This window comes from Anarrhichthys ocellatus, unplaced genomic scaffold, assembly GCF_004355925.1.
Source record: "Anarrhichthys ocellatus isolate YVR2014 unplaced genomic scaffold, GSC_Weel_1.0 scaffold3, whole genome shotgun sequence".
NCBI lineage: Eukaryota > Metazoa > Chordata > Actinopteri > Perciformes > Anarhichadidae > Anarrhichthys > Anarrhichthys ocellatus.
Window position 1 is genome coordinate 848,149 of NW_022280033.1, and position 9,439 is coordinate 857,587.

At 44.3% G+C, this 9,439-nt stretch overlaps 1 protein-coding gene and 1 non-coding gene across 3 annotated transcripts in view; both read left to right on the forward strand.

Moving 5' to 3' along the window:
• wipf1b (WAS/WASL interacting protein family, member 1b) overlaps nucleotides 1-7,134 on the forward strand; it is a 15,668-nt gene extending 8,534 nt beyond the window's left edge. Inside the window, exons 2-9 of one of the 2 annotated variants that reach the window (XM_031877006.1) lie at nucleotides 672-768; nucleotides 1,022-1,151; nucleotides 1,257-1,415; nucleotides 1,526-2,201; nucleotides 3,235-3,335; nucleotides 3,487-3,714; nucleotides 4,529-4,642; nucleotides 4,977-7,134. In XM_031877006.1, the coding sequence (XP_031732866.1) occupies nucleotides 715-768; nucleotides 1,022-1,151; nucleotides 1,257-1,415; nucleotides 1,526-2,201; nucleotides 3,235-3,335; nucleotides 3,487-3,714; nucleotides 4,529-4,642; nucleotides 4,977-5,029 (1,515 nt within the window). In that variant the 5' untranslated portion in view covers nucleotides 672-714 and the 3' untranslated portion in view covers nucleotides 5,030-7,134. Of the gene's footprint in view, nucleotides 1-671; nucleotides 769-1,021; nucleotides 1,152-1,256; nucleotides 1,425-1,525; nucleotides 2,202-3,234; nucleotides 3,336-3,486; nucleotides 3,715-4,528; nucleotides 4,643-4,976 lie in introns of both variants that reach the window. The other variant, XM_031876997.1, reaches the window with a different exon arrangement.
• Nucleotides 7,135-8,056: 922 nt separating this feature from the next.
• Nucleotides 8,057-8,138, forward strand: trnas-cga (transfer RNA serine (anticodon CGA)). Its single transcript has one exon. It is a non-coding gene; the product is annotated as a tRNA-Ser (tRNA).
• The last annotated feature ends 1,301 nt before the right edge of the window (nucleotides 8,139-9,439 follow it).

The following is a 9,439-nucleotide window of genomic DNA, read 5'->3' on the forward strand; positions in this document are numbered from 1 at the left end:
TGTGTGTGTGTGTGTGTGTGTGTGTGTGTGTGTGTGTGTGTGTGTGTGTGTGTGTGTGTGTTCTGTAGATGGAAAGATAACAGTGGTCCTGTGGACTAAAGTGGTAGTGTTTCTGAGTACCAGAGTCCCTTTAGAAACCTCTCATTCTGCAGCAGGGTCTGACGGGTCCAGCAATATGTCCTGGGTCTCCAGCAGCGTGGTGTCGGTCTTAGTCCCAGAGGGAACCAGAGGAGCAGAGAGGAGAAGCTCTGCTCCTGGAGGAGGAGGAGGAGGAGGAGACACTGCTGCCGGGATCTGGGTCTGTCCGTGGTGGACCGGTCTCTGCTGGAGGATCTGGGTCTGTCCACGGTGGACCGGTCTCTGCTGGAGCATCTGGGTCTGTCCACGGTGGACCGGTCTCTGCTGGAGGATCTGGGTCTGTCCACGGTGGACCGGTCTCTGCTGAGTCTGAGCTGAGTCTGAGTCTGAGCTGAAGGAGGTTCTGGTGAACCTGCATGAGTTCATCTGGTTTCACCAGAATTCGACCCGGTGGCTCCGATGACGAGCATTAAGAATAACTCTATAGAAACAGACCATCTTCTCTCTGATGGTCTCTTTACTGATGGAGGTCTTATCATATCAGTCTTAATCTGAGACTGTTTCATAAAGGTTGTGTTTGATGTTTCCTCCAGGGTGCAGCGTCCAGTGAACACAGAGTGAAGTGGAGAAAGGAAGATGCCACCCCCTCCTCCCCCACCACCCCCATGCCCTCCTCCCACCTTTGCTTCTGTAAGTCATTCTGTCCGTCTCTCTGCCCAGTTAGATCAGTAGCTGTCCTCCTGACCCTGCTCAGCAGAGACATCTTGTGGATAACTCGTATAATAACACATATAATATACAGTATATTCTCTTGTTTGGTCCGAGTGTTCTCCGCTCGCTGCCTGTTGTCTTTTTAATTCAGTTTTATCAAGACACTCTGTCATCCCCCTATACAGATGTAAATTGATTTAACACACAGTCCCTGTATGTGTTTGTGTTTCAGGCCAACACAGAGAAGCCAAATCTCAACCGCTCGGAGCAGCTTGGAAGGTCCGCTCTGCTTACTGACATCAGTAAAGGCTCCAAATTAAAGAAAACTGTTACCGTTGACCGCAGTGGACCTTTACTGGACAGTAAGTCAACAGCTTTTTTAAATTTATATGCACGTGTGTGTGTGTGTGTGTGTGTGTGTGTGTGTGTGCAACAAATCATTTAATATCTTTTGTTTATCTCCTTAGAACCTAAAGGAGGCGGCGGTGGTGGTGGTGGCGGCGGAGGAGGAGGAGGAGGAGGAGGAGGTGGAGGTGGTGGTGGAGGTTTTAGTGGAGGGGCTCCTGCTGGTTTAGGAGGCCTCTTTGCAGGAGGGATGCCAAAACTGAGGTCTGCAGGAAACAGTGGTAAAAATGGTAAAAAAACGTGATGTGACTGGATGTGATTGACTCTGGATGATGATATTAATAATAATGAACAACACAGAAACACCTCTGACATTTTGTCTCCCCTCCAGACTCAGGACCCAGCCGAGGACCCGTGCTCCCCCCAGGAGGTCGCTCTTGTGGTCCCACCCCCTTCGGTGGGGGTGGAGGCTCAACTGGGCCACCTAAACTCCCAGGAGCCCCTGCTGGTGGGCGTAGCAATGTCCCTGATCTTCCCAAGGGCCGGCCGAATTTCTCATCCAGACAAGACACTCCAGGAGGCCCGCCTCCTCCTGTACCCAGCACACCTCGACCCAACCAGGGCTTCCAGCCTCGTGGCGGGCTTCCTCCGTCACTCCCTGGAGGGCCCAGGCCCAGCCCGTCTTCTGGACCTCCACCTCCTAGTCTTCCACCAGGGAGGCACGGAGGATTCTCTGCACCTCCTCCTCCCTCAAACAGCAGCAGACCTTCCTTACCGCCTACTCCCGGAGGGAGGCCTCCACTTCCAGACGACCGACCCCCACCTCCACCTGTGGGTGGTCATCGCCCATCTATGCCCCGCGATGTGCCCCCTCCTCCTCCCTCCGTCAACTCCAAGCCTTCCTCCTCGGTGTCTTCCTCCTCCCCCGCATCTCGTCCCTCAGTCGGTGGGGGTGCGCCCCCTCTCCCGCCGGGCCGACCGGGCCCCCCTCCTCTCCCGCCCACCCCGGCTGGAGGGGACGACCACAGCACCCCTCGTCTGCCCCAAAGGAACCTGTCACTCAACAGGTACTGGTGAACTTCTATCTGTTTCTGCCATTAATCCATATTTCTTAAAAGTTAATGGATGCTCCATCTGGCTTTACATTCACAGCCTTATCTCTATTAACATGTGGCAGAGGAAGGCACATTTTATTTTAGTTTGTTCTTCAGAGCTGTAGTAACATTTCTAAAGCAAAGGCACCATGGTTCTCACTTCTTGATGCCGCCGGCGTCCTCGGCCGACCTTACTGTCTTTCAGAGGCTTTAGTGGGCTCAGTTTTAGCGCTAAGAGTGAATCTATTGGAACCAACCATGTCATGCTAGCTTAGCTGGAAGGAGGCTAAATAACGCTCTAAAGTTTGGCTACATTTTGGGGAGGGAAAAACTGGAATGGTCATATTCACAGGGGTCCCGTGACCTCTCATTGCAATATATTTGAATGAAAATGGGATCTATGTGTACCGCAAGTCTCCCTTTTCACAGACATGCTCACTGTAAACTAATCCCATGCAGATTAGTGCATGTCATGGTGTATTTGGATATCTCTGCATGCTGGGGTTTGTAAAATGCAATTCTTGAAGAAATCTCCAAAGTCTTTGATACTAAATCACAGCATGACTTTTTCTATGGCGTTCCTCAAGGTCTTGGTGTCTGAATGTGATATTTTGGAGGGAGTTTTGATGATTTACATCTCGACTGGGGAAAAAAAGGGCTGTGTGACAAATGGTATCAAACCAAAAACTGCTGCCACATCTTATGAGAGCTATGTAATAGGTCATGGGAATGGACTTCATACACTTCCATCATAATGCTCTAAACCCTTATACACTAAACTTTCAGCACACTGCTGAGCTGCATCTCAAATTCATCTTCAGTTCTCCATCTTTCAGATGTTCACCACTTCTTTGTGGCATTTAGAAGCAAGGTTGACCTGCTGTCTCCCCCTTAAATACCCCCCCCCTATTGATTTATTGTAAAGAATGGTGGAGTAAAGGAGGTCAGCTGCTCGTTTTCTTACCATACAAATTGTTTGGTGTAATATTCTGTTCCTCCTTGCCAGCCATGGTCCGCCTCCGCCACATGGTCGGATGGGATCTCTCCCTCCTCCACCCAACGAGAGACCGCCGTCTCTTGGAAGGAACCAGTCGTCCACACGCCCTGGTGAACAGCCTTGATTGATTGATTGATTGATTGAACAGTGGGTTACTGCTGTATACAAACCATATGAAAAAGACGAGCTGTAAATATTGGAGAGGAATGCAGGATCACTTTTCGTCAGCTTACATGTCAATTTTGATTTCTTCCTCCGAAGGGCCTCTTCCTCCCCTTCCTCCCTCAGGTCGTGGCGTGGGTGGGGGCAATGTGAGGTCATCACCCGCTCCGTCTCCTATTGGTCGGCCAGGCCTGGAGCTCCCTCGCGGGGGACCTGCTGGCGGTAGACCTCCCCTCCCTCCGGACCGGCCGGGGATCGGAGGGGCCCCTCCTCCTCCACCACCCATGGGTAACGGCTTCCAGAACTCTCACCACAACCAGATACAGGGTGAGTAAAATCCCTCAAGGTTTCCGTGAGTATTCATGTCATTTATAAATCCATGTTTGCAAGAGGTAACTTTAGAGGCAGATAATAAACTCTATGCCTTGCAGAGTCTTTTTCTCCCAGTTTCTACAATAGAAATTCGTTGCTCTCAGTGTTGTTTTTACCACATGAGTTCAGATGTGTTCAACTGTGGCAGAGGAACCCACTGGCCCAAGTTTGTGTTGTTTTTATCCCATTGAACCAAGGTTTGATTAGGAAGGCTGTGGATGAAAGAGGCGGCGCTCCTAAATGTCCCTCTCCAGAAAGATCTGACAGGTTTTAATCATATTTCATGAGTAGTGTGGTGCTTTTAAACAGATTTTAGACACAAATACTCTTTGAGGTGCTGGGTATCAAACCTATAAATTACTGACTGAAATCTGTTAATTCAGTAGTACAAGTTGTAACAGAATGGACTTTAAAAATGTTGCTCTTGTTTTTCTAAATGTATTTTGGAATAAGATATAGCTTACACATACTACACATACATTTTTTGAATTCATATATGCATTGGACTGTCAGTAAATGCGAGAGCCTTTGTCATTTGGATTCGGAACTGATGTAAAAATTTTATTTTTGTGCCAAATTGATATTATCAGAAACATTTCCCAACGCAATTTACTTTCTTCCCCCGAGTTCTCCTCAAGTTTCTCTGCACCGGTTCACTCCTGTTACCAGAGTAACCTATTGACCTTTATTTATGTTATTTATCTTTGTTGTCGGTTTTGTCGGTGTGATGGAGACGGACCCACTGACCTCCATCTCTTTTTAAAAACAGACGAGTGGGAGTGTCGCTTCACATTCCATCCGGTGTCGGACCTTCCTCCTCCTGAGCCCTACGTGCCCTTCCAGAAGACCTACCCCAGCAAGCTCGGCAAGACTGACGGCAAAGGTCAGTGTCCGACACACACACACACACACACACACACACACACACAGTCGTGTTTTCATAAGTTTTGGGGACATCACATTGACTTATAGTACATTCATTTCCTGGAGACTTATCCTAACCGCTTCCAGCCTAATCCTAAACCCTTACCCTAACCCTACACCAAGACCACCAAGAACAAACACAAAACTTTTATCTCCAAAATTTAGGAGCTAAGAAACAGCCCGATCATGTTATCTATCATGCAGTCTTTCTGAAGTTTCTACAGCTGGTCTGTGAAACAGTGCCACCTGGTGGAAGATAATTACATCTCCTCCGTGTCTTTGCTTCTTTCCAGGTTCTGGTAAAAAGGAGAGAGGAGCTCCCCCTCTTCCTCCTTTACCCAGGTGAAGAAGAGGAGGCAGCAAACACAGCCCCTGGGACTACTTTCTCTCTTTCCCTCCCTGGCTCTCTCACTTTCTCTCTCTGTCTGTTGCGCTCATTGGGCCTCATGCAAGAACAACTCCTACGAACAGATCCGTTCTCAAGTGGCTCCTACGAGTGATTTAGGAGAACTTCTTCACCAATTTGAATTTCCTCTTAGGTACGAATATATCTCACGAGAGCTCCAGACCCGTCGTAGGACTCATCTGCTGTTATTTAAGTCTACGTTTTTCACTAATGAGTTGTATGTTTCTTAACTTTTAAGCAATTTTGAGTGTGAAAACCACACAGGACATTATGCTGTTTGAATTATTGGCTAATATAATTCTAAATATATTCATAAAGCATGACAATATCACCATTCATTAAAATTGAGGCTATTGTATATCAATATAAACATCTTAAATTATTTGACCCACTCCCGTTGCAGTCATCCATGGCCTTGCTTTAGTGAGACGTTTCCTGCTGCTGACACTGTTAAACATTCTAGACTTTTCTTTATGGAAACAAGACATATTGGGCAGAACACGTGGCCATATATATATATAATTTGGTGTTGGTGTGGTATTGGGGCGTTACTTATGTCCATTTACAGTACTCATGAATGCATGTTCGTCTACGCACAGGTGGCATTCATCATGTTTACACAGTACGAGAAAGTCAAGATAACAACACAAAGATGTTCTTGCATGAGGCCCGATGTGCTTTTTACCCGCGGCATGTGGTTTCATCTGTGGACTGCAACGAGTGAGATGGACCTGAAGTATGGTTGACCAAGTAAAAATAAAAAAGAATGTGGAGTTTACATCACGTGCCTCTGTAGCAGCACAGACCAAAGCCTGTTCATACTCCGGTACACTGTGTTCAGATAGAAAGAAACAACACAGTTGGACCTCCTTTTAGGCACTTTGAAAAAAAAATGTGTTTTACAACCATGCTGTTGCTGGACGATACTTTATTGACCTGGTTGCTGTGAGACAGTATTTTCATGAACCTTAATCCACTTTGACTTCCATCAACTAACTTGTTCACCCTTTTGCTTACTGTGGTTGATTTATTCCATATTTTGCTTGCTAGATATTATATTTTACCAACCAGCTTCACCTTTTATACAATAATACAAACTCTGACTTGACAAACACACCAGCATTGGGCATGTAGCATGTGTGACTTTCCCCAGACAGCGTTCGGTAAAGATAAATCAACATGTTATGGCAATAATATTGTCAAGTGCCAGTTCCTCTGCAGGGCTTATAATGCAACCACTCAGCTTGCTCAAGTGTGTTGACAAGTTTGTCTTTTTTTTCTTTCTGCTGTTTCCCATCGTGCCTATTTTTTCTATTCAGGATTGTATATTCAGGCTGCTTCAAAGAATTAAGGGAATAAGCCTTTTGTGCCTTAAATTATGTGTGTGTGTGTGTGTGTGTGTGTGTGTGTGTGTGTGTGTGTGTTTGTTCAGCTGGATTGGATCACCTCTGCTGATGTAAAATGAAGCAATACAGCCACAATATGTAGAATACTCAGTGTAGCAAAGTGTCGACACACAGACAGACACGCAACCAAACTGAAAAATGGCCACAACCTCTTGCCACCGCTCCATAACCGCATCAGGTGACACACAGTTGTGTTTTTAATTTGCCAAAGCCACATTGTGCCTTCACAGTACGTGTGCATCTACATCCGTGTGTTTCTGTTGGAGCCACTGATCGGTACTTTTCATTTGACTGTTAAATGTGACGGGACATTTGATGTTTATGATTGAGATGTTTTTGTGGGATGGACGTGATTGTTAATTTTTGCTGTTTCGCTTAAAACTGCGTTGACTTACCATGAAGGACCTGTGTATGTATCTGTATGATTTAATCAGGAGGTATGGAAGGACTGCGTTATTTTAAGTTATATTTCTGTGCAGTATTATGTTGTTTTTTTGGCTTCCCAGCACGGCTTTGAATGGCCTTTTGTATGCGTGATGTGTTATTATCATGTGTCGGTCAAAGAAACGTTTTCTTAAAGACAATCATACGGAAGTAAACATATTTACATCAATAAATAAAAATGCTTTAAGATGCTTAGTGTGCTTTACCTGCAGTGATGTGCATTTATTGGGATACACAGATGCTTACAGTCATTTCATCACAAACAAGCGGATGAAGCGATTTATTATGTATTATCATAGAAACAATATGCATCATTTACATGTTTGTGCAATAAAGTCAAGAAGGAACCGTGTGTCATGATATATAGGACATCGGGATGTCGGCTATTATGTTATATCATAATATGATTTAGCTTATCTGATGTAGAACTTTCACTAGTCAACAATCTCTTATGATCATTTCTTCTTGGAGTAGTGGAGTTGCTGTAGGTTTTTAATAGACTGCAGCGGGATTTGCCCACAAATTTAAGGAAACACAAATGAGTCCTCAGATACTCAAATACATCAATGTTTGCCTGTGAAGCAACTACAATAGATGCATTTTGGTTGTGTAATATTTATATGATTTAGTATTTATTAAGGTATCTAGTGGAACACTTGTGGAGTTCCTCTATAGAGTACAGGCTTGATCTTTGATGTCAATGTTCTCAAAATAATCTAAAAATGTCTGAAGCTTAAAATTTGAAAATGACTGGTTTTGTCTCACCAGGTTATATTATGTCATATATCAAAACAAGATATTAGTGTGATGTTAATGATTAGAAATGTTAGTAAAATATGATATAGAATAGAGGACAGAAAGGACACATTTGGACATTTCTGTTTGAGTGAAAAACAATGGCGTCTTTTTGTTGATGAAGCTTCAAGCTTTTTAGAATTGTTTGCATTTTGTGTGTATCGAATGCACAAGAAACACTTTAGCAGCAATCCAGTGAAAGTTTCCCCACAGTCCTAAAACTGGAGCTCAATTATTTACTGCATGGCTGTGAGTGTCACAGTGAATCATGTTTACATGTCATTACAGGAGGTAAAGTTTTAGAGGTATTGGGGACAATGGAGCTGTGATGGCCGAGTGGTTAAGGCGTTGTATTCGAAATCCAATGGGGTATCCCCGCGCAGGTTCAAATCCTGCTCACAGCGTCATTCTTTGATTAAGATGATAAAATAACGCAGTTTGCCCTTTGCCATCTACCTGCAAAAAAAACCTGGTATCTGACATCAATGACATATTCATACAAAAACAAACGTATGACACCAAACCTGTGATGCAAAAGTTAAGAGGAAAAACTTATCAATGGTCATAATATCAAATAAAACATATTAAGAATGGGCAGATTATCATAGGCAGATAGGATAAAAAACCCCTTCATTTATTTGAGGCATTTATTTCTTCATTAAAGTGATACAATATGACTGTATTTAAACCTTCGTTAGTTTGGTATTCATGTTGAAGCTGTTACGCTTCTGTAAAACACATAATAAGGTCCAAAGATCATGATCATTACCCTCATCACATGAATGCAGCATCGCAGGCTTTTATCCAATCACAGTAGGAGTCTGAAGCGTAAACTCGGCGATGATTGGCTGAATTGTCTGTCAGTCATTGTATTAGGGCGTCACCACCCAACAGTTGGAGTGTGAAGTGCAGCTCGTCGATGATTGGCTGGATCGTCCGTCAGTCATTGTATTAGGGCGTCACCACTCGCTGCAGCTGCCAGATTCAGAAGCAGCACAACACGGGCTTGTTTGAACAGCAGGACAGATGAATGTCGTTTATTTCCGAGCAGAGGTGGTTTTCTAAGTAACAGAGGTAAGCGCCACGTTTCTAGACAAGTCATTTATAATAATATATTAATGCCAGATGTTCAACTAACGGTCCTAAATCACCTGATGTTTTTAGCACGCGCCTAGCTAACGGTGTTGTCATGAGAGAGCGGTTAGCTTCTTTGGCTTTTTAACGTGATAACACTTAGTTTACCTGTACTAGAGTGTCGTCAGATAGAAGACATGTGTTGTCATTGAGTGAAGCGTGTTGACGTGACTGTGCTAACGGTAACGCTCATTGACAGGGGCGTATAACGTTAGCCAGGGGTCCAGGGCACCTTTCTCCTTTACTATTAGAATAATCAGTCTTCTGATCTATGGGTTTGTTTGCGTGTGTGTCTAGCGGTTTGCGTCCGAGTCTGATTGTTTGTATAGTTAGCAGGTAAGTTATGTACTATTCTGTTTGTGGGTAACATATAACATGCAACCTATATAAACTGAAAATAAAAAGACAGAAAGAATAATCAGTCTTATTATGGGTTCCCTCCAGTGGGACAACATACTAATTTAAGCCCCCACTTTATTATTTAGGTAGGTGGGTAGATGGATGGATGGATGGGTAGGCAGATGGGTGGATGGATGGATAGGTAGGTAGGTAGATGGATGGATGGATGGAT